This window comes from Ctenopharyngodon idella, chromosome 1 (genome assembly GCF_019924925.1).
Source record: "Ctenopharyngodon idella isolate HZGC_01 chromosome 1, HZGC01, whole genome shotgun sequence".
Taxonomy (NCBI): domain Eukaryota; kingdom Metazoa; phylum Chordata; class Actinopteri; order Cypriniformes; family Xenocyprididae; genus Ctenopharyngodon; species Ctenopharyngodon idella.
The window spans coordinates 26,677,520-26,702,803 of record NC_067220.1 but is presented as its reverse complement, the minus strand read 5'-3'; the positions used below and the strand labels follow the sequence as shown (position 1 = coordinate 26,702,803).

Here is a 25,284-nt window from a genome sequence, read left to right as displayed (position 1 = left end):
CAAGAGATAAAATTATCCAGTAGGTAGCTACAATTATCCTTACTAATTATTTCCTTGTTTTGTATTCAGACATTCTTCCCTGAAAGTAGCCTACATCCAGAAAACTAGCTTGCAAAGGATGGTGAAAATAACCGTTTAACCCTGATTTCCATTCTAGCCTACCTAGGCCCTACCTACGTCACACTCAGATACATGGGCTATTTATTCAGATAAATTTTGTAACCTGTCCTATGTCTTCTTCGGGACACAACATCTTCTTTATTCTAAAGCTTCTAGAGTTTCTGTATATTTTAAATGGAAATTTAAACGTGCATGCAGGCAGTCATACAGCTCCCTGTTTGTATTTTCTTGGTTTAATAGCCTATTTATTAAATATTAATAACATATTAATTAAATATAATAATAAAAATAATAGAAAATAAATAGCCTAATAATTACTATTATTTAAATAAATACATTTTACACCAGGGAGAAAATTTCCAGACCTTTTGTGCACGTGATGTCTAACATGATGTGAAAAAGTCAAATATAAACACAAAATGTCATTATGAATTAAAATCGTACTTAGAAATTTTAAATAAACGAATGAGACTTGTTTTATTTTTAGTTTCATTTTATTGCCTTTATATATTTTCCTTCATTTTACCGTTTGGCATTTGTTATCACAAGAATTTACATCTTAAAACTGAATAACAATGTACAAACACTTTAAAGGTAACAATTCTGTACACATTTTAATCGAGGAGTTTTTCATAAATATTTTGTATTTTTATCAAGTAGTATAACCATAATTTAAGAACAAGAGGTTAACAAAATTACTCTAACTCGAAGTGGATGATTTCCAGACATCTGTAACATATCCTACATGGAAATAATTCTTACAATAAAATACATTCACAAATTGTATCCATTTTAACGCACTACATTTGACTTTGGCACTTAGGATCCCCGTTAATACTTTTATGGTAAGACAATCATGTAAGGTCAAATAGCTCTAATCTACATGACAGGAATACTGAATTCATACATGGTAACTTGACACGACTTTACTGTAAAACAATTGACATTACAGTCAAAAAATACATCCTTCTTTCGCAAACAAATTACCAAAGTACATTTTATTCTTCATATAAAAACAGCCTTCATTTTAGTCACATAATACTTTTCGGCTTACTTCAGTCACAGTGCAACACTGAATCTTAGACATGCTGAGAACATAAACCCTCATTTAGGCTACTATTTACAAATAATATTTTCTTTTATATGTTCGTTTTGGTCCTTAAACGTACCACTCGCTAAAATTAGACGTTAAGCTGCTGTGCCCGCTGCTGTTCAGTGCAGCTGAATCGGGCGACATGGTGCTGTGTGTCTCCGAGCACGGAGAGATCAAACTTGAGGGAGTGGAGGACTCGTACCCGGAGCTTCCAGCAGGAGAGGAGTCGACTACCGGACTTTGATCCTCGTGAACCTACAAAAATCATCAAACAGAGTTAGTTATTTCTGTCTAAACGCTGATATGCAAGGCAATGAAGGTTAATGAATTGGTAAATAGCTGTCAGACGGAATAAATTCTCACCTTCATGTGTTTCCTTAAAGAGCTGGGATGTGTGTACGACTTGTCGCACAGTTTGCACAGATATGGCTTGTCAGACGTGTGAACGTGCATGTGCTTCTTCCGGTCACTGCTGTTGGCGAAACGTCTGTCGCAGCCGTCGAATTCACACAGGAACGGTTTTTCTCCTGAAAGAGAAGGTTTTTTTTTTTTTTTTTTTAATTATTTTGTTTAGATATAAGTTTTATACCCTGGTTAAAAACTATAGCACGCAGAATCAATGAATGCTGCTTCTACAACTACTCTCTGAAAAAGTAGGCTGACTTTGATGCTGCAAAAGGAATGATGGCGTAATATACCTCATACAAATTTACCCTACGCATTCAAATTAAACAGCAATTCACACTTACAAAAGCATCAGCCTTAAATAATAAAACATCACTTTAGGATTTCTTAAGTTTAACAGCTGCTGACACCAGGATAACAAACCTAGACGATGTGTTGTTTTTTGTATTACTGAGGTCAATAATGCCATTTAGAGTAGCTTATTCAGCAATACAACCAAGTGAAATGTCAAACGAAATGAAATGTAAACATTTCAAGTACTGCATAATAAAACCTAAAGTAATATTTAAAAGAACTTTACTAAATAGCTAGCTAATCACCTGTGTGTGTCCGTTTGTGTATTTTCAAATTCTCTGAACGCGCGAACACCTTGCCACATCCCGGGAAGGGGCACGCGAAGGGTTTCTCTCCCGTGTGCACTCTGATGTGATTCACCAGTTTGTATTTTGCCTTGAAGGGCTTGCTCTCCCTTGGACAGTCCTCCCAAAAGCAGACGTGGTTACACTGTTCGGGACCGCCGACATGCTCCGTGGACACATGCGTGACCAGCTCGTGCATAGTGCTGAAAGTTTTGCTGCAGCATTTTTTTGGGTCACCAAGCTGCTCCGGGTCGATCCATTTACAAATGAGCTCTTGTTTGATGCATTGTTGTCGCATGTAGCGGAAGAAAGCGCCGGGATGGTGCGCCATGTTCATACTCATATTTAGGCCATACTGACTGTAAGGATCGGCCCGCGCATTGGGCACTTGGTGGTACTGCTCCGTTCGCCCGAAGACCTCACCGGGTAATCCAAGGCGTCCGTTCAGGATGTTTGGAGAGCCGTGATGGGACCCGTGCTGCTCATGAATTCCGGGGAAAAGTAGGTGACCCTGACCTTCTGGGTGAGAGTGATGGAGAGGCCCTGCTGTGGAGCTGAAGATGGGGTGTTGTCCGCTGCCCGGATTCGAATCCCCAAAGCCTCGGCTGCGCAAGAGGAACTCCCTGGTGGAGTTGAAAGTGGAGCTGGCGTACGAGGCAGCGTGCGCCGCCGCATGCGCTCCAAGAGCGGCTGCGGAATAGCTGGTTGCTTGGGGCGCAAAAGCTGCGTTCTGGCCCGGGGACAAATCGGGGTGGTTCAGTTTGAACGCGCCCATGTGCGCCGATTCCATGAAACTCATATCTCTGTCCTGCGTCTCGCTCACAGCCGAGTGATGCCTTGTGAACGTGCCAACTCCTAAACCAGAGATCTGGTGGCCGGCGTCCAGTAACATCACCACGATTTTTGATTAAAGGATGCGTAAAGAGACTACACAAGAAAAAAGTAGGCTATGAACAAACTGAGTGTCTGTTACTTGCCTGTAACAAGGTTAATTAAAACTCATCCCACGTGATTAAGTTAGAGTGAAATCAAATAAATCATTTTGGTACGATGGAAAAGCTCTAAAATTTTACAAAATGTGTACATCGGTACAATCAGTGCGCCAAAGTGGAACTAATAGCGGTTGCGCAGGTTCTCTGTGCGTCGTGTATCCAACTGAGTGTTTTTGCGCTCCTGACTGCGCTTATCTCTGGGGTCTCTCCAGGGCACCCCACGCCCCCTCACGACAGTAACCCCGTTTCCCAAATCTAAGAATCTCATTGGTCTGTGTAACTCCCAAATCCTGTTCACTCGACCAATCACACGTTTACTCACCGTGAGTAATCAGGGCTGACGGTTCTTGGTGCTCCGCCCAGTTTTATGCGTTTAGTAAGAGAGGAGAGTCAACGCTTGATGTGAGAGGGGAAAAATCAATGAAATACAAAACATTGTAGTACAATAGTATTTTATGTCGACACTTGGTTTGAATTCAGTAAATGTGTTAAAAACATTGGTTTAGCAATCTATAACATAAATTTGCAGGTCTCTCTTATTTACTTCAGTCAAAAATTTTCATTGACTAGCCTAAACAGATTCCATAAATCGCTCACTTCTCTACACAACCGTGTGAAACAGCCGAGTGGTGATATTTTCCTGAGTGGAAGTTTCTTTTGTGAGCCCAAATTAAACATTTTATTTTAAACTAGTGTCTCATTTACAGCACATCAGTGGTTTTAATGTTTATGTCAGGGGTGCGTATTTTTGGAGTGCGCGCCATTGCGTTATGGAGAACTGCGCCATGTCAGTGCTGACTTGTCCTCGTTTTTGTATTTTGATCGGTAATCTCCAAAATGCACAACTGCATAAAACGATAGATTTTGGCTGATTGAAAGGGTTATCATTATATAAAAAAATCTAATGAAAACGTCTCAACCATTTTAGTCTCCAGAGTAAAGACTTATGTGCAATTTAAGTTAATTACTCACAATGTACCTTTTTGTTGTTTTGTTTTGCAATGAATAAACATATTTTAAAATCAGCCGTGTGAAAAATAAATGATTAATTATGCAGGCCTACTATTTTACTATAGTAACACTTATTACAAATTAGCCTATGTGTTACAAATTAATTATTTTCATTCATTCGAATCCGGCGCAGTGTCAATAAGAATTCGATGTATAATGACATTTGATTCTTGATGTTAAACTAGCATATTTTAAGAGCTAGTCGACCTCAATGTGTTGTATTTGCATCATTTCTGACAGAATCTAGTCCAAAGTTAATAGGAAAACACACTCTCCTTCTATCCAGCGTCCCCGAAAACCAACACTTTTGTCTATAGCTTATTTGGACAAGGGCTCAAGCCTTAAGTCTCAGAATGAGCAGTCAAAGAGAAGGAAGAGGGAGGACATGAGAGTGTTGTAAAGAGGTAAGTCACCGGCTTTGAACTGAAACTTATTATGGGGACGGATACCGCTCGGGTTGTCCTGACAACGGCGGTGAGATGGGAAGTCTCTCCATTGTGAATGAGTTGCTCCTCTTCAGAGGATATCTAACCTTTAGACACATATTTACGTGGCGAGACTTGAATTGGTGACATACACAGACGAAGAGACGCCGCTATGCCATGAGTATAAAATCAACAGTGTCAAGAGGTTGAAATGGAACAACTGACCCTTTTCACCTTTTCTGAAGAGCACACAACAACTTCATGCATATTTCAAAAACATTCACTCCACTAGTCGATTACAATATCTGAGGCTCACATAATAAAAAAGACACTCAGAATTTAAAATGTTTTGTTTTGCTCGTAATTCGTCTAGACTTGAATTTTATTAAGAAAAGGCAAATGGTCAAGACAAACGCAGCCTATATTTCCTGTCATGTTTCTCAATATGCAGTGGACTCCTGTAAGATAAAGTTTAAATGTCAGCCAACAAACGGTCTTACCAACTGACCTGTAAATGAATTGGAAATTGATTCTGTTAAAAAGGCCATTATATTCATAAGAATAATATGCCTTTTGATTTAAATCTCTCTCTGTTTTGCCGAGATTGATTGGCACGCAGCATCCAGCACAGCAGCCAATCAGCGCTCACGGATCGACGTGCAGGCGATCATCCCGCCCATAGCGCTTAGTGCAAAGTTGAAAGCGAGTCCGGCGGAGCGCTGACGCGGATGCTGAACTTTTACGTTATATATCTTATATAGTTTTATTCATTGTTCGGGTGTTGTGCGTCTATTCAAAAAAAACCACACACACATACTGAATATACCCAACTAAGACGACTCTTCAACTTTTTACTAATAACTGAGTTGTTGTGGTGACAAATAAACTGGTTACTCCCATATTTCAACCATCTTTGCCCTAGTCTCTTACCGGACACCCTGTGGTGGGTTTCAAACCTAACCAGCAATATACTGCAATGAGAATGTGCTACCAACAGCTAACTCATTTTTTCATGGTCCTTCGAGCCGGATTGAGACTTGCTGCAGGCTTATAAGATGTCAACACATGCAGTAGATGAGCCAACTGGGCGCGTCAGAAGGAAGACTGCCCTTCCCGCCCGATATGAGGATTATGATCTCACTGGCTTTGCCCTGCCTACGTTGTATCCAGAACCCATGTCACCACACACTCAGATACCCTCCAACCTGTCAGAAGGTGAAGACCAAGAGGAGGGTGCAATGGCATTCAGTCTTCCGCCGATTCCAGGTGATGAGCCTCACAGTTCAGAAGAGTGGTCCGACACAGACCCAGGCAGGTCTGAGAATGCCATACTTCAGCAACGAAACAGGAATCTCCGCCATGCAAATGAAAACATGCGTCACACTGTACAGATGATGCAACAGGAAAGAGATGCATTGCAGCAGACAAATCAGCAGTTTTCTCAAGAGCTCTCACAGCTTAAGCGTCAAATGCAGCAGCTACAAATTCAGGTTGATCAACAACAACCTCAGCCCCATCCATCTGCTATTCCTGCCCGTCAACCTCATCCTTGCAAACCTATTCCTGCACCACGCCATGTTAAGCACGTGCAGTCTGCGGAGAGAAGCTTCAGGCCAGTACCAGCACCGCGCTTCAGGCGAGACAGTTCTTCAAGTCAAGAACAATCCCCAGCTTTGGTGGCTGCTCCCAGAGACAAAATGTACTCCCCCTATGACATTCCAAGTGCCCAGCCACCCAGTTGGGGGGCCCCAAATGAAGAATGCTACCACCATGACCGTGATTATTATCCCTCATACCAGCGGGAGTATGAAACCTCCTCACCTTATGATTCTGCCTGGCGCCACAAAATGCCCCATAGTTCACCAAGTCAAGTGCCTCAGTTTGAGCCAGAGTCAATGTACAGAGGCCCTACTCCCACCATACCAGACTTTGTACATCCAAACCCGAGAGAGTTTTCACGGTTGAAGATCGCCTTAGAGAACACACTCCCTGCTAGTGCCACGGAGAGGTATAAATTTCAGATTCTTACAGACCATCTCAAGCTAGAAGAAGCGTTACTCATCGCTGATTCGTACAGCCATTCTCAATACCCCTTCACAAGAACGATGGCTGCGCTGGACCAGCAGTATGGTCAGCCACACCAGCTTGCATTACAACGAATAGCAGAACTTATGGATGGCCCAAATATCAGCAGCGGGGACATAAAAGCATTCAGACTGTTTGCACTTAAAGTTCGGTCGCTCGTTGGCATGCTGGGGCAGCTCGGAAAGAAGGGCACCTTTGAACTGCAGTGTGGCTCCCATGTCTCTAGATTATTGGGGAAATTACCACATGATCTTAGGTCAAGTTTTCGCCGGTTTGCACATCCACACCGTGTTCCAATTCCAACACTTCTGGATCTTTCTGAATGGTTGGAGTATGAAATCCAAGTACAGGAGGACACGTCAAGATTTGTTACCAGCCAACGTAGAGGGCCCACTGCACGGACCAGAGAGGTAACCAAAGACCACAAATCCTTTAACAAGAATGCAAACATTCTGCTGAACACTGAGAAAGCCCTGCTTGACACGAGTACCTCAGCTCCTACTGCGAAAACTGTTCCAAAACCCTACTGCCCCTACTGCGAACAAAATAAGCACTCTTTGAATAACTGCTCAAATTTCAAGCAACTCACTACAGATCAGAAGCGTAACTGGGTCAAGGAGAACAATCGGTGTTGGCGCTGTGGCAGGAGCCATCAAGCAACGGAATGCAGTCTGAAAATGCGCTGTAAGCAGTGTAACGGTCGACATCTGCTAGTTCTTCACGACATTACAGTGAAAAGTGCTAAGAGCTCACAGACTGTGCCAATTGAACCTGCTTCCACTCCTGCAACCAACTCCTGTCTTCTTAATACCATGAACGAGATTCTTCTCATTCGTAAGCCTCCTGCCAGCCGAAAAGTCCTGCTGAAGATAAGTAAAGTAATACTCAGGAATGGAAAACACCACATGACTGCCTATGCTATCCAAGATGACGGGTCAGAAAGAACCATCCTTCTTCACAGTGCTGCTCAACAGCTTGGCCTCAAAGGTAAACCAGAAGACCTACCGCTCCGCACAGTCAGACAGGAGCTCCAAGTCCTCAGTGGTGCAGCGGTGTCATTCTCTATCTCTCCCCTGTCACAGCCCAAGAAGGTGTTTCACATTAAAGGTGCATTTACAGCCCAGCAGCTAAGCCTGGCTGAACATACACATCCAGTCAAAGCTTTAAGGGAGAAATATCAACACCTGAGGGGTCTTCCACTACGACACCTAGAGACTGTGCGTCCTGTGCTCCTCATTGGTTCAGACTACCCCCATCTGATTACTCCAGTGGAACCGGTCCGCCTTGGACCTTCAGGGGGGCCGGCTGCTGTTAAGACGCGGCTTGGATGGACATTGCAGGGGCCTGTGCAGCATCTCCAGTGGGAAACCAACGAACAACACTGTTTCTTTACCTCAACTTCATCTCCTGAGACAGATCTCTTTAAGCATGTTGAAAGACTATGGCAGATGGATGCGCTACCCTGGCGCAATGAGAAGACCAGCACCAGATCCAAACAAGACCGTGAGGCAATCGAGCTCCTTGATGCCAAGACGGTCAGGGTTGAAGTAGATGGGGTAAAGAGATATGCCACTCCTCTGTTGCGGGTCAAAAATATGCCACAGCTGAAAGCTCCCAAAGAGGCAGTGATCTCACAGCTGAGAGCTACAGAGAGGCGACTGGTTAAAAATCCAGAACAAGCAGTTGCTTACTCAGCAGAAATCCACAAACTGGACCAAGCAGGCTATGCTGTTAAGCTGGATCAGCATGCTGAACAGGACTCTGCTTACTCATGGTATATCCCACACCATATTGTCCACCACAATGGGAAAAACAGAGTAGTTTTTAATTGCTCCTTCAATTATCAGGGCCAAAACCTCAACGAGCTGTTGCTCCCAGGGCCAGTACTGGGACCGTCTCTACTAGCTGTTCTGCTCCGATTCCGGGAACACTCCATTGCAGTCAGCAGTGACATACGTGGGATGTTCCACCAGGTCAGGTTGCTCCCAGAGGACAGACCACTGCTGCGTTTTCTCTGGCGAGATCTCAAGGTACAGGAACAACCTAATGTTTTTGAGTGGCAGGTCCTTCCCTTTGGAACCACCTGCAGTCCCTGTTGTGCAGTGTACGCCCTTCAAAAGCATGTCCTTGATCACAGCAAACCTGAAGAAGATGTCAGGCATTCAGTCTTGAAGTCCTTTTATGTCGACAATTGCCTGCAAAGCTTCACTACGACGGAAGAAGCTAAAAGCTTCGTCGACAAACTCAGGACCTTACTGGCAGATGGTGGTTTCGAATTGAGACAGTGGTCTAGTAATCAGCCATCAACCATAAAACACCTGCCCTCAGAGTTGAAATCGGCCAGTGCCGAGCTCTGGATTTCTCATGGCAAGACAGATACGCAAGAATCTGCTCTGGGACTGCTTTGGAACCATCAAACAGACACCATTTCCTATAGGTATCGTCCCACAGAGAGTACTGAGATCACTATGCGTAACATCTACAGAACACTGGCCAGTCAATATGATCCCCTGGGCTACCTCATTCCATACACCACCAGGGCAAAGCTCATAGTCCAACGCTTGTGGGACAAAAAAAGGGACTGGGATGATCCAAACCTTCCCCCTGATCTATTGCAAACTTGGACAGAGTGGGAGGCAGAGTTACCATCTCTTTCGCACATTGCCTTCCCAAGATCCTACACTGGTCCGGCCAAAGACAAAGAAACAAGTCAGCAAGACATCCACATCTTTTGTGATGCCTCTGAACGGGCATATGGTTCAGTTGCTTATTTAAGGACAGAAGACCAGCAGGGGGATGTGGAGGTCTCTTTCCTTACAGCCAGATCAAAAGTAGCTCCCAAAAAACAGCAGTCCATACCCCGCCTAGAACTCTGCGCTGCGCTAACTGGTGCTCAACTGGCCAAAGTTGTAAGTTCTGAGTTAACCTTGCCCATTCATCACATCACTTTGTGGACTGACTCAACCACCGTCCTTACCTGGCTCAAGTCTGAGTCTTGTAGATTTAAGGTCTTTGTCGGCACCCGAGTGGCAGAGATCCAAGATCTCACGGATCAGCACACATGGAGATTTGTGCCATCCTCCAGTAACCCGGCTGATGACATCACGCGGGGACGAACATTGAATGAGCTTGGTCCAGACAGCCACTGGTATCAGGGACCATCATTCTTAAAAGGCTCTCCCAGTTCGTGGCCTGAAACACCACCTCCTGTGGAGGTAAATGGAGATGAGCTGCGCAAAACAGGTTTGTGCACACTTGCATACTTCACGACCAGCACATCAGTCCTTAACCCTGATCGTCATAAGACTTTCCAAGAGTTGATAGAGTCCAAGGCTTCTCACGGGGCGGCCACCTGCAGCCTGACAGCTAGTGCCTACAGAGATGCTGAAGTCACTCTTCTACAACAATCCCAACAAGAGTCTTTCCCCTTAGACCTTGAACAGTTAAGGGCTGGTAAAATTCTCTCTCATAACAGTCGCTTAAAAGCTTTGGCACCTGAACTTGACAGTGAGACCCAGCTAATTCGAGTTGGAGGTCGCCTACGTCACAGTCCCTACCTTGAGCAAGACACTGTACACCCCATCGTTCTTGATCCAAAGCACCCAATCACACAGCTCATCATAAAAAGTTATGATGCCAAACTCCACCACCCAGGATATGAGAGAGTATTTGCTGAACTTCGACGCAAGTACTGGATTCTCCGCGGTAGGGAAGCTGTTAAGCGGTTTCAACGGAGCTGTGTAGAGTGCCAGAAATGGAGGAAGAATCCAGAGATCCCCAAAATGGCAGACCTACCTCCAGCCAGACTACGCTTATTCCGACCTGCATTCTATTCTACAGGTATGGACTGTTTCGGCCCTTATACTGTCAAGGTTGGTAGGAGGACTGAGAAGAAATGGGGTATCATTTTTAAGTGCTTAACCACTCGAGCAGTGTACATTGATGTTCTACATAACCTCGATGCTGACTCTTTCCTCATGGCCCTCCGACGCTTCACAGCCAGGCGCGGAACCCCCTTTGAACTCATATCAGATCAGGGTACCAATTTTAAGGGAGGAGAAAGGGAACTCAGAGAAGCCTTTGCAGCCCTTGCCCCTGAACTTCAGGCACATCTAGCCAGACAACAGATTGAATTCCGTTTCAACCCCCCAAATGCTCCTCACTTCGGAGGTTGCTGGGAGCGAGAAATACGTTCTCTCAAGCAAGCACTGACCGCCACCATCGGAGCTCAGTCAGTAACCTTTGAAGTGCTACAAACGGTGTTAGTGGAGATTGAGGGAATTCTAAACTCAAAACCCTTGGGTTATACTTCCTCTGACATTGCGGATCTAGACCCCATCACTCCAAACTCTCTCTTGATGGGGCGGCCAGATTCCACTCTACCTCCAGTGGTATACCCAGAGTCTGAGCTTATAAGCAGGCGGCGATGGCGCCACAGCCAAGTTCTTGCAGACCACTTCTGGAGACACTTCCTGAGGTTTTACCTTCCTGGTCTGCAAACCCGTCAGAAGTGGCAAGGGGACATATCTGACATTCAAGTTGGCACCACAGTGATGATCGTCGACCCACAGTTGCCTCGAGCACTTTGGCCAGTGGGACGAGTGTCAGAAGTCTTCCCTGGGGCTGACGGCAGAGTGAGGACAGCTAATATTAAGGTGGGCGAAAAGACATACACACGCCCAATAGCACGTATTGTACAATTGCCTAGCATTTCTGAGTAATGTAACATTGTACACCAATATGTTACTTAGAGGCCCTTTTTGTAATTGTACAGATTCTGTCCCCAGAATCTGGGGGCGGCTGTTAAAAAGGCCATTATATTCATAAGAATAATATGCCTTTTGATTTAAATCTCTCTCTGTTTTGCCGAGATTGATTGGCACGCAGCATCCAGCACAGCAGCCAATCAGCGCTCACGGATCGACGTGCAGGCGATCATCCCGCCCATAGCGCTTAGTGCAAAGTTGAAAGCGAGTCCGGCGGAGCGCTGACGCGGATGCTGAACTTTTACGTTATATATCTTATATAGTTTTATTCATTGTTCGGGTGTTGTGCGTCTATTCAAAAAAAACCACACACACATACTGAATATACCCAACTAAGACGACTCTTCAACTTTTTACTAATAACTGAGTTGTTGTGGTGACAAATAAACTGGTTACTCCCATATTTCAACCATCTTTGCCCTAGTCTCTTACCGGACACCCTGTGGTGGGTTTCAAACCTAACCAGCAATATACTGCAATGAGAATGTGCTACCAACAGCTAACTCATTTTTTCAGATTCATTAAATCAATTACCTTGAGCACGTCATAATCTTTTGCCCTGTGATTCTGTGAACCGTTTTGAATATCTTTCAAACTTTTCGAAAGGTAGACCTTTTTGATAATTTGGCTTATTAATTTCACTCATTTTTCAGCATGACATCGGTGTGTCTTGAAGACATTTTGAAACACTTTTATTTTCATAATTTTAAAATTTAAACAAGATTATTAAAAAAAACAAAAACAAAAACAGCAATGCAGGAGAAAATCTGCAGTGAAATTATTTTGTTGGGACAAAATACACCTTGTTTCAAAATCCTTTTTACATTTAGATTAGTTATTAAGTAAATGGGTAATGGCAATTTGTTGTTAAAAAAACAAAATCTCACGAGAAAAGACTTTGAATTTGTATTTAATATTAGAGGTATAGAGGCAATATGATTCTGCGTAACGCTCTGCAACATAACACCGCCACTCACACTTAAACAAAATCTCTTTATGTAATCTGAAATATTTTAGAAATTTGATTTTTTTAAACAACCCTATGTATATTTAGCCACATTTAGTATATTTTTACCCATTGTTGGCTCAATATTGTTATAGAAATGAAAAAATGTAGCTAAAACAATAGCTAGCGAAGGGGTTTGTGAGCATTAAATATTCTCAGTATCTATTAATTTGGGTTAATTAAATTTGCTTTATAACTTTATCGATAGGCCTATATTTCTAATGTATGTGAATAAAGATAATTATTTAGAAACTAAATTAAGTTTTATAAAGTAAAAGACGGGATAAAACGTTTTATGTTGGAAAAAAAATGCATTTTCGCTGAATATGTACGGAACAAGTTTTGATCAATTTATCAGATGAATTTTGTTACAGGTGGTCGCTCTTTTCCTACAAAGATACCAGGTTTATGTGCATGGCTGGTCACCCAGAAGTTTTAAACAATTATAAACTCAATTTAGAATCATTTAATTTATTTTTAAAGGCTATCTGTGTATATGGTAAATTTGGGTCACAGTAATGATCCCTGGATCTGTTGGTGTCTCTGACAATCACTTTGTGTGTGCGTGACTTCCTGATATTGAATGAGAGGCGCAAAATGTCCCATTAAGCAATTTGCAAAATGTGTGAACACACACAAACATGCACACACATTTGCAAAGCTCTGAGTGCAATACAACGTGTGTGTGTGTGTGTGTGTGTGTGTGTGTGTGTGTGTGTGTGTGTAAATGAGCTTATCATTCAGTGGACTATTCAGTTCATACAACACACAGATGCACTAATGAGCTGAATCACCCATATGCTGTTTAATGTTTCTGCACTGTCAACCACTGAACCAAATCTCTCTCTCACTCCCTCCCTCACACACACACACACACACACACACACACACACACACACACACGCACACACAATTTGTGTGGGCAAAATCAGTGGGGGAACCTCAACTGTAAAGTTCTGAACTTCTGCCATTCAGAAACATAAAAGCTCTTTTTTTGTTCACTCCCTGGGTTTCCTTTTTAACTGAGTGGCAGAAGATGTTGATGTTGCCCACAACACCACCCCCCATTCCACCCCCTTATATATTCATAAGTAACAGGAAGCAAAACAGCTACAATGACAACAGACTTGTGTGTAAAAACAAACAAAACTTTCCCTCGGCTGATTCATCCTTGCTGGAGTCTGAGCACAATCTTACATTTGGCACGTCTGATTTGCTGCTGGCATCACACTCGTATCATGCTTGACAAAACCCCCACCAGGATCTCAATTTAAAACAACAAAACAAACCATTGGCTTGAGACTGGTCAGAGGACAGAAAATATATCTAGTTATCTGAAATTTGAGGTGGGTTTATGTAACCAAATTTAAAAATTATGGCGTGAATGTGGGCATTCAGTAGAACTTTGACAATTCTGACACTTACATCTGGCAAATTTGCATAAATACCATAAAAAAAGTTTTTCATCATCACAGTTCATCTCTTTTCTCTTTCTCTGTCCCTTTTTTTTTTCTCAAAGACACACATACACATATTTTTTGAGGTTCAAACCCCAAAAGCCTCTACAATCATTTGAAGTTGCTACTCCCCAGGAATAATGCTGCTATGGCAACCATATATATAAAGGGTAGTTTGGAGGGCTTAGCATAATATCTGCACTGACAGACAGGATGGAACAGAACCACTGCAGGGAGAAACAGGGGACCATGTTTGGCCCTATTGAAAACAGTAGCAGCAGGCGTCAGTGCCTCATCCCACCTGCGTTTCTCAGGAGTGAGCACCGACGCGGCAGACTTTGTGCACTTATTTTAGTTAAATGTATTAATTAAACTTAAAGAGTTCAAATGTCAACTAAAAACTACAAAAATAAAGGTTCCAAATTGGGGGCTTTGCAGCAATGCCATATAAAAACCATTTTTGGTTTCCCAAATAACCTTTCAGTGAACATTTCTTAAAATAACCTTTTTTTTCTTTTTTCCTCTTTTTTTTTTTTTTTTTTTTTGTTCTTAGAAGAACATTTTTCAACTAAATAAGTTTTTGTGTGATAAAAAGTGTTCATGGATTTTAAAGGTTGTTCATGGAATTATCAATGTCAATAAAGAATATTTTTAAGGGTGTATCACAGTCTATTTATTAAAGTCAAACACTCACGAAATACATTAATATGCCAGTACAAAATCTGCGGTCGTTAATATTTTTTGATGTTTTTGAAAGTCTCTTATGATCACTAAGGTTGCATTTATTCAAAAATACATCAAAAACAGTAATATTGTGGAATATTACAAATTAAAAATCTATTTTACTAAAAATATTATTACAAATGAAAATAATCTATTTTCTATTTTAATACATTTTAAAATGTAATTTATTCGTCTGATGGCAAAGTTGAATTTTCAGCATCATTACTCCAGTCTTCTGTGTCACATGATCCTTCAGAAATCATTCTAATATGCTGATTTGCTGCTAAACATATTTTATTATTATCAAGGTTGAAAACGGTTGTCTAGCTTAATATTTTTGTGGGAATCATGATACTTTTTTCTCTTTTTTTCTGCTTTTTTTGATGAATGGAAAATTCAAAATTTAATTAAAATGATTTGAAATAGATATCTTAGACATTACAAATATATTTACTGTTACTGTTACTTTTGACCAATTTAATGTATCCTTGCTGAATAAAAAAAGAATAATAATTTCTCTAAAAATCTTACACACCACAAAACCTTTGAACAGTAGTGTAAATTAAAAACAACACTAAATAAAACTGGCAAATGCCCAAAATGGCAACCATATTTACAAGTTTTTACACCCCAGTGCATGCTGGGAAGTAAGCAAAAACAGTTCTTTTTTGTCTGTTGGTTCAGCTTATAAATATGAGTAAATATGACAGAAATTCATCATTTGTTTACTAAGTGCATACAGTTCTTAATTGTTAAAACTTCATAATAGTAAGCAAAAACATTTTAAGTTTTTTTAAGTTGTTGTTGTCATTTTTACACTTGAACTCCTAAAGGCAACAAAAGCACTAATTATAATACACAGTGTAAATGCTGTAACATTTCATTTTCTTCCAGAAACATTCCCACCTGAATCATTGTATTGCTGTTTGTCAATTATGTGGCGGACATGCTCATCTGGCCATATAACCCTTCATAACAGTGACCAAAGGTGTGGGACCAGCTTCAATTAAACCTCTCTGCTGGAGAGAGAGGCACACAGGCTGAAGGGGGCAGATTAAATGTTTCTATAGAGCTGAGGAGATCATTTCACCATGGGGGGAGATCAGAAAGAGATTATGATGGTGATGGAGGGAATTTGGTACTAGAAAATGACATCTAAATCAACATAAATTAAATCAAAATTACTGTCCAGTGGATGGAACAATATAATTTGGATCACTTTTTGCTGGGAATTGGAATGTTATTATTTATTATCCAGCTTTTAACCAAATTAAAATGTTTTCAAAGAGTATAAGTTTGTTATTACATGGTTATAACATCCTTATGACATAGATTATTTTAAGTTTATAACTATTTTGCATATGTTTACTTGAATATCTCCTATTAACAACACACCTACAATGATATGAGTGCATTGTCTGTGCGAACATGAACGATCTTGAACGATTCGTTTACAGCAATTCACACAAGGTTTTATGCAGAACGTCACATTAACAAACAGGAAAACAGCTCTCATTGCATCCGCCTGTCGGAGAAAGTGTTAACGGCAGTACGAACTGACAGTGATATCTTTGGACTTTTAAGGTAATCAGCTAACCTAGCTAGTATTTTTATTTTATTTTATTTATAAGTTTATTTGACAGGGACAATGCAATCAGACATAGCTACAGAACAAAGTTTGCAGCCGATGAGATGCACATAGAGTTTATAGCAAGTGCTAATTTTCAACTCCCGTCCCTGGATGGGCCTTTCTACAATAACACATAATAAACAATATTCAATTCTAAAGAAAAAAGAAAAAAAATACACAGTGCAATTTTACACATTCAGAACTCACTCATTCTAAAAAGTACACAATGCAATTTTACATATTTAAAACTCACTCATTCACGCTCAGACATTTACAAATGGGTACAGTTTGGTTTATTTTCAGCCATGCCTTGAGCCTAGAGGTGAACACTTTAAACTCAGAAATGTTCTTGATCTCTGTGGGCAACGAGTTCCACAGTTTACAAGCCCTGTAAGAAAAGACTGATTTGCCAAAAGATGTTCTGCACTGTGGGATTTTACAGTTTTGGTTTAAGGAGCCTCTTGTCACTCTACTGCTGTTTGGTCTCTGAATAAATGTACTCAGAGGTTCAGGAGCCAAATTATTGATACACTTAAATAACAATTTGAGAAAACATAAATTGCTGAAGCTTTCAAAACTTACTAAATTATATTTCTTAAGAATATGGCAGTGATGAAAGCGAATTGGTTTTCTATCCATAATTTTCATTGCTTGGTTGTAAAGTGAACCAATGTGCTTTGTAGCTGAGGGAGTTGCCTGGGCCCATGCTGTCATGCAGTATGAAATATGAGAAAAGATCATAGCATGCATGTACAGCAGGGCCGCCTGGTTCGGAATGTAATGTCGGATTAATTTGAAACAATTTAAATTTCGTTGTATTGTTTTTGATATTTTCTCAATATGTTTATCAAATTTTAGTTGGGGGTCAAAGACCAACCCAAGATACTTGAATCGAGTTACTGATTGTATATTATCATTTCGCAAATGTATTTGAAATTTTTGTTCTAAGTTGTGTTTTTTAATTGAGAAACACATAACAACTGTTTTTGTAAGATTTAAAACCAACTTATTTTGAATAAGCCACTGACTAACCTCAGCCATGCATGCAGACAAAACCTCTGCAGCCTGCTCCGGTGTCTTGGCGGGTGCATAAAAAACGGCATCATCTGCATAAAGTTGGCAGCGGACACCCAGACAGATCAAAGGCAAGTCATTTATAAAGTACTTTTTATTGTTGGAATTTCATTCGATTTAAATATCTAAATGCTAGCGAGAATAAGAAAAAAACAAAAAAAAAAACGTTTAGATATCAATCTGCATTTGCGCTCAACATCGATTATGCTCATCTTTGCTCACTCCTTTGAAGGTATCTTCAGTAAAAAGGCTCTATGTTTAAGCACAAACAAAAGACCTGCACCGGAAGCGATGCGACCTGTTTTACAGAATATGGAAGTCTGCTGCACATAACCCCCATTTACAATGAAATGATCTCCAGTGTGTGAAAGAAATAGATCCTGTAGCCTCTTAATTTTATCACCTGTTGCTAAATGACCAGGTCACACCACTCTCAGCAAGATATCTACGATAGAACCCCCGTCGTCCGAGTTTCAGCCGAAGAAGGGGGGACAGTGGAACTGATGATCGGGCCGAAGAAGCTCTGAAGAGGCTAAAGGTCAGGGAACAATGCCTATAGAGAGAAGAGTTACCAAGATGGACGACACATGGCCTTAGGCCATCCACATCGGAGGAGGCTCTCACCCACCGGGCATCTGTGGACAACAGGTGATGGAGGACAATACAATAGTGTTTCATAGGCTTTAGTTCAGCATTATCTTCACATAACTGCAAGTTAACACAGACTGATGCTGGAGCCACAGGCAAAGAGGACTCTAATGGGGTCTCTAGCTGTGAAGATTGTTTCAGGTCATAAATGCCAATTTCTTTCCAGGTTATTATGGGTTCACACAGTGGAAGCTGTATGATATGGTTATTTTAAACGTCTGGTTCACTGCAAGGGAATGACATGACAATTGCTTCTGAAACTACAAGCTTCATTGCTGTTTTGCCGCAGAACGGAGAGAAAAAAAGAGTGGTAGTGAAGTACTTTCTTTAGATGTTTTAGTTTGAAGCATTTATGTATGAGATATATATATAGAGAGAGTAGCAGAAACAAAGTGAAGCCAGGGGGTTTTAGTATAAACACTATCTAAGGGTCCATCAGGTTTTGATGTCACACTGAGATTCTACTGATGTACACAATTTGCAGGGGCATGTGTTTCTTCACCACACTTAGATCAAAGCAGATAGTCATTGTTAGTTAGAAATCTTGTACGTAAACTGTTATTGTTTCATATTTTGCATTATGTGTGTGTGTGTGTGTGTGTATATATATATATATATATATATACAGTGTTGGGGGTAACTCATTACAAGTAACTTGAGTTACGTAATCAGATTACTTTGTCAAGTAACTAGTAAAGTAACGCATTACTTTTTCAATTTACAACGAAATATCTAAGTTACTTTTTCACATTTATTGACTGACAGCTCTCCTGTCCTCATGGTGAGAGAAATAAAGTGCAAAGGTGTTGTGTGTGTAAACATGATGGTTATTGTAGTTCTAGACCAAATGTGAACATTACTCATCTCACTTGCACGAAAACATTCAGTATTTCTCAAAATAAATAAAAACAGTGAAATGCCATCTCAGAATTTTATGTAAACCTGTAATAATAAACTATATTAAATGACACAAATTTACTTTATGTATTTAATCTCACTTTATTAACCAATGACTTTGCTGCTGACCTTCAATGATCTAATTCAACCAATAAGCAAAAATTACTTTAGATTAGATTTAGAAATAAGAGTGTTGAACTGTATCCATATACATATACGTATACATATACATATGTATATGTATGTATGTATACATAAATACACACACACACACACACAAATATATTTGATAAAGCACACACAAAAAATGTATGTGCAGTTAAAAGAATTAAAATATGTTGAAGGAAAATGATGGAACAAAACATGGAACTGAACAAAACATTATAGATGCACCAATATTAAATCCCTTGAAATACCAATAAGGTAATAATTATTTTACTGGCCAATAATCAATAAAATTACATACTATTTTGTCGAAAGAAATTAAAAATGAAACATTACATAAACTAAAATCAGGCTAAAATAGTGGTTCTCACTTACAAAGGTGTAACAGGATGTCTTAAAATATTTAATTATGTTAAAAAAATTCAAATAAAACTTATTAAAGTGCAAAAAACACAAAAATCATATATTTTTTTCCCGAATATAACTTGAATCTTATACAATTACAAAAATAAATTGTTTAATTAATTTAATATATTAAATTAATTAAAACTCCCAGTTTCTGTTAACAACAACAACAACAACAAAAAAGAGCTGTCATAATTACAAAAGAAATACCAGAAGAAAAATCTTAGGGCTTTTAAATATTGAGTTGTTTAAGCCAAAAAGATTGAGAACCACTGGCTTAAAATGTGCAAATGAATTTAGGCGTCACAACATTATAATATAATATATATTATATTTAAAATATATATTTTTTAAAAAAAAATCGATATTAATTTTGAGATTGGTTTAAGATTACATTTAACAGCATAATTAAATTATTTGTATTTTTAAAGATTTACTTCTAGTGAGTGCTAGATGATGGCAAAAGTAAACCGAAACATGAACACTCACAAACTGAGAAATGAGCACACACAAATTAAATACCCAATATCCTCTGATACCAATAAATTAAAAAAAGTCTAATAGCCGATATGGTATTGTGTATTGCTACAGAACATGGAACAAATCAGAACAGAACAGAACAGAACAGAATAGAATAGAATAGAATAGAATAGAATAGAATAGAATAGAATAGAGCTTTATTTCCACAATCAATTACACTTTGTGTTGAAAATAATCAATAGAGAGTAGATAAACTACACTTAAGCTGGGATGGTAAAAATGAAGGATATGTGTCCTACAGCTCTTAAGAGGCTTTAAATGAAGTAGTTGATAGCTACTTCTCTTGAGGGTGTCAAGGATCCTCAGGGACTTCAATAGGGTCTAAATCCCATCATCCACGCTTCCAACCGCCCTCCAGCATCAATCAGACTTACTGGGACTCATTGCATAATTAACCCCAAGATAGAACACAGATTAACTGTACATACTGACCCTATGACGTTCTTATTCTTATTTACACTTCAGTGGCGCCATTTCAGTCAACTCACTCAAGTATTTGAATGGAAAACAAACCTCAAAACTACAAAATAATCTCAAAGGACATGAAACAGGTCTTAGTGGAGTCATTAGACAGGATTAAGGCAGTGTAGTGTATGAAACAGGATAAAGTGGGATTAATTAACTTCAGGAGTCTAATCTGATCACTTCTAAAGGCCACTTCTACCTTAGCAAAGGAGCTACTACACACAATCTGCACTTACTCAACACCATCAGTTGTTATAATGTGGTATATAGAGAACAGAAGAATTCAGTCTAAATGTTCGGTGGGATTGTTTGTGTATGTGGTGGAACAAACATCAAAATCTAACAGATGTAATGAGTCAGTCCTCTTAACTAGTGAATCTATACCACCTATATCCATCCTTCTTCATAAATAAAGAAAGTGAAAGCAAACGTGAGACAGGAGGGTCTGATCCGAGGGAGGACCTGTACAAGAACTGGGAGGGGTTCTCAGGCTGGACGGGGTCATCTTTTCAAGGCCTTGCGTTTTTATTGACTCCTGGCAAACCAAATAACCAGATTGTGCGATCCGTTATAGACACAGGCACATTGTGGGGCAAGTGAGGATTGGACACGGACACGCTGGCATTCCACGGCCCTATTGTGACCCGAATGAAAGAGGACAAAGAGACACCCCACTGATCAGAATCTGACGGGACGCCCCAAGAGACACAGGGCCACAACTGACCCTCTTTTCCAGGTGAAAAGGGGGTGAAAGAGTAAAAAAGAGAGGGAGGAAAATAAGAAAGACAGCAAGAGAGAGAAAAAAGGGTTGAGGGGGAAAAAGGGGAAGGGGAGTGACGAACGTCTGCAGTGTGACGGAGGGACAAAGACTCCAGAAGACCCGTGACGGGAGAAAGAGAGCGAGTGGTTGTAGTGGGCGGAGGAAAGAGAAAGAGAGAGATAAAAGAGAGAGAAGGTGGACAAAAGTGTTTGGTGAGGCAAAAAAGCAAAGACAATATATGCCAGTTGGTCATTTCCGGCACAGGCATGGACAATATATCCATAATCAGGACTTATATATTTAGATGAAGTTATCCTAAAGATTGAATTGCATACAAAATGGTGTAATATGATTTGACAAGCTGCTTGAAAACTGATGAGTCACCCTTAAAGGGATAGTTCACCCAAAAATGAAAATTCTATCATCATTTACTCACCATCTGGTTAACAAACCTGTATGAAATTCTTTCTTCTGCTGAACACAAAAGAAGATATTTTGAAGAATATCAGTAACTAAACAGCTGATGGGCCTCATTGACTTCCATAGTATTTGGAAGTACTAGTACTCTCTAGTATTTTCTTTTTAATTTTATTTATTTATTTTTTTACGGTACTATGGAAGTCAATGACTTGGTTAATCAACTGTTTGGTCACCCATATTCTTCAAAATATCTTCTTTTGTGTTTAGCAGAAGAAAGAAATTCACACAGGTTTGGAACAACTTGAGGGTGAGTAAATGATGACAGAATTTTCATTTTTGAGTGAACTATCCCTTTAAACAAATCATTCATCATGGTTGAGTAGTGTTTTATTTATTTATTTATTAATCTATACATGATGGATGGATTTGTGGTCATAATTGTAGCCATAAAAGAGAACTCAAGCTGAATTAGACCAATAAATGCACCTTATTTTGAAAAAGAGTCTGAGACTAAACAGACTCCAGCAAATCACTTCATCAAAGCTGAGGTACCACAAAAAGAAAGAGTGGGAGAACAACATAAGGAGAGAGGGAGACAAAAGAGAGCAAGTGAGAGAAAAAGAGAGAGAAAGTCCTGGTGTCACTGGGTGACTGACATTCTTTGCATTTTATGACCTCATCAAAGCCTCCGCAGCGCTACAGAACCGTGACAAACTCCATTATTTAATTTGGATTGATTTTCTCAAGACAGCTGGATGAAAAGACAAGTATGATTTCATTTACATGCTCTTGTAATTTAAAAAAATAATACGCTATCGTTCAAAAGAATAAGGTTGGTAAGATTTTTTTAATGCTCTTAAAAGAAGTCTTTTATGCTCATCACAGCTACATACAGTAAAAAAAAATACAAAAACAGTAATATTGTGAAATGTACACTTTAAAATGTTTTCTATTTTACTATATTTTCAATTATAACGTATTCCTGCGATGGGTTTTTAGCAGTCATCACCAGTCTTCAGTGTCATATGATCGTGCTGGTTTCAAAAAATCATACTCCCCAACTTTTGAAAGGTATATGAAAGGTGAAAATGTGATTTGAAATGAGTGTTGCTTTTGATGGACTGGAGTGGAGCAGGTGATTATGATTGGCTAATGTGCAAATTGCACTTCTTTCTATGGTCAACATTAAATTAAAAGTGGAAAGTAGCACATCAGGTGTCATAAAACTCTACATAGCCACTAGGGGGCAATGTATAAATATGTGGAACATTTAAGTTATGATATTTGATAAAGTAAGACCAAAGTCGCAAAGATGTCACTGGTTAAACATACTGCAGTGTCCACTGAGAATAAATATGTACAATTATTTAATAGTTAAGAGTGCAGGAATCTTATGAAGAGATGTTAGGTTTACTTGCAGCTTCTTGATTCTTGATGCTGTCTACGTTTGCAAGAACAACCCCACAAAGACTCTTTATCATGCTGAATGTGTTCATTAAACAAAAGAGGCTGGTGTTATTCACTCTTAAAGGCGACAACACAGCTGACTAACACTGAGCTGTCCAGCAGACACACTCTCAGGAGTTTTTATTCCGTCCTTAAAGGAAACCACTCAAGCCTTTGATCCAATGAATAGACTTTCCTTCATCTGGGTGTCTGAATACGAACAAGAGCCCCAAAATGAAGCGTTTAGCAAGCAGGATTAGAATAGAGAGTGATTCAGCCGTGAAAATTCCCCATTTTAATGGCTCTTGGTAAAAGTTGCATTTTATAGCTGATTTGAGAGCACTTGTGCAGTCAAAAGTTTGAATTTGGAAAGAACCGGCTGATCTCAGATCAGGATACTGTGATGGAAACCGGAAAGTGATCATTCATATGGAGTGAGTTTGAAAGAGAAAGGCTGTCCACCCACACTATTTACGAACCACTGCCACAGTCAGCCATTGTTTAGAAGAACACGTTAACAAGAAAGGATGATGGTGAGGAAGGATCACAGAGAATCTTGAAAGGAAAAATATAGAACTGCTGATTCAGTCGCTTCACTACCACACATTTTTTGACAAATTCACATTAAATCTTCATGTCAAATCTTCATATAATTCATATAAGATCTTAATTCATCTGAAAAAAATTTCATTGAAAACAAAACAAAAGAAAAAAAGAAGATATAATGCAATAAAACCAATTCCCACAAATAGATGTATACTGTACATAAGCATACAGTATCCTGTACAGTAACTGTTTCCTACTGGGCTTTGGTTTTAGATGCAACCTAAAAAAGTGGGCCAGGCCCAGTGGAACTTTCCTTTACTTTTTGCAACCAGTGCTTCAAAGGAAACTGAATTTGCCATGAACATAAACTACCAAATGGGCTTAACCCAATGTCTTGCCATGTTTAAAGATTCCTGCAATAATATACCAGACATCAAGAAAAGAAATTAACAAATGGTGTTTTGTGCTGAATAATACATTAAAAACAAAAATGAATATTAAATTGTTTTTGTCCTATTTTTGAGAGAAAATATTGGTGAAGTTCGCATAAAAGGATGCTATGACTCAACACAGCTAAACATTGTATGATGCCAGGAAATGGCTGTTATTCATCTCTCTATTGTGTTGATAATAGTGTCAGAGTGAACAATGTAAATTTCTTCAGAGTAAGTGAGTGAAAATGACAGGATTAATTCAGCCATGTGAAATCTGTCTGTGATTTCTGATGATAATAAAGACTTACTTGCATTTCTTGCAGGATAAGTCTTTCCATCAAAGCTGGTTGCCATTTCGTCAGGTGTGGAATATAGTCCAGACCCATTACGAGAAGCCATAAAATTCTCGTCTCCTGCAAAAGAAAAGAAACACAACAAAAGAGTGACTGAGGCAGCCATCTGGAAGGGATAAACAAACAAGGCACACACACACACACACACACACACACACACACACACACACACACACACACACACACACACACACACACACACACACACACACACACACACACACACACACACACACACACGTTGGATTTCCATGTTTAATAGGGACATTCCATAGATATTATACTGTACAAACTGTATATTCTATCCCCTAACTCTATACCAACCCCTAAACACAACAATCAAAGAAAAGATTCAATTTTTTTTTAATTTTTATTTATCACTTAGTATGATTTATAAGCTGTTTTCCACATAGGACCAAAAAATGCCCCCACAAGGACAAGGATTTCGGATATTGCCATCTTTGTGGGGACCCATAATGTAGGGAATACCAGAAACAAATCCTAACTGAACATAGTGACACCTGCTGGTCATAAAACGTTCTACTTTGCAAAGATTTTTTTAAACTTCCACTTTAAATATTTTTTTCCACTAATTTAGACAATTATATATTTATTAGATAAGTTAAGTTTTGTTTTGTTTTATTTACAGTTTATGTAAATTACAGCTGCCTTGGCCCTCTGTATGGCTGTTGGGAGCTTTGCTCAGGAAAAATGGGACACCAAAATTCATGTAATCACAACTGTGCTGATATTCAAACGAACAGGACAATTGGGAATTTG

The 25,284-nt window shown here is 39.6% G+C and overlaps 1 protein-coding gene across 1 annotated transcript; it reads right to left on the bottom strand.

Annotated features, from left to right (window-relative positions):
- Positions 1-584: 584 nt before the first annotated feature.
- On the bottom strand, positions 585-3,409 carry zic2b (zic family member 2 (odd-paired homolog, Drosophila) b). Its single transcript, XM_051887862.1, has 3 exons — positions 2,218-3,409; positions 1,577-1,740; positions 585-1,468 (listed from the first exon to the last, which is right to left on the bottom strand). Exons 1-3 carry the CDS (start codon positions 3,146-3,148, stop codon positions 1,280-1,282), a joined length of 1,284 nt encoding a protein of 427 aa, XP_051743822.1. The 5' UTR covers positions 3,149-3,409; the 3' UTR covers positions 585-1,279.
- Between the last annotated feature and the right edge of the window lie 21,875 nt (positions 3,410-25,284).

Coding starts and splice junctions, on each gene's coding strand:
- zic2b (XM_051887862.1), bottom strand. CDS start 3,148: ATGTTACTGGACGCCGGCCACCAGATCTCTGGTTTAGGAGTTGGCACG. Junction 1,741..2,217: donor ACACAAACGGACACACACAG/GTGATTAGCTAG, acceptor CTTCTCTTTCAG/GAGAAAAACCGTTCCTGTGT. Junction 1,469..1,576: donor CTTTAAGGAAACACATGAAG/GTGAGAATTTAT, acceptor TGATTTTTGTAG/GTTCACGAGGATCAAAGTCC.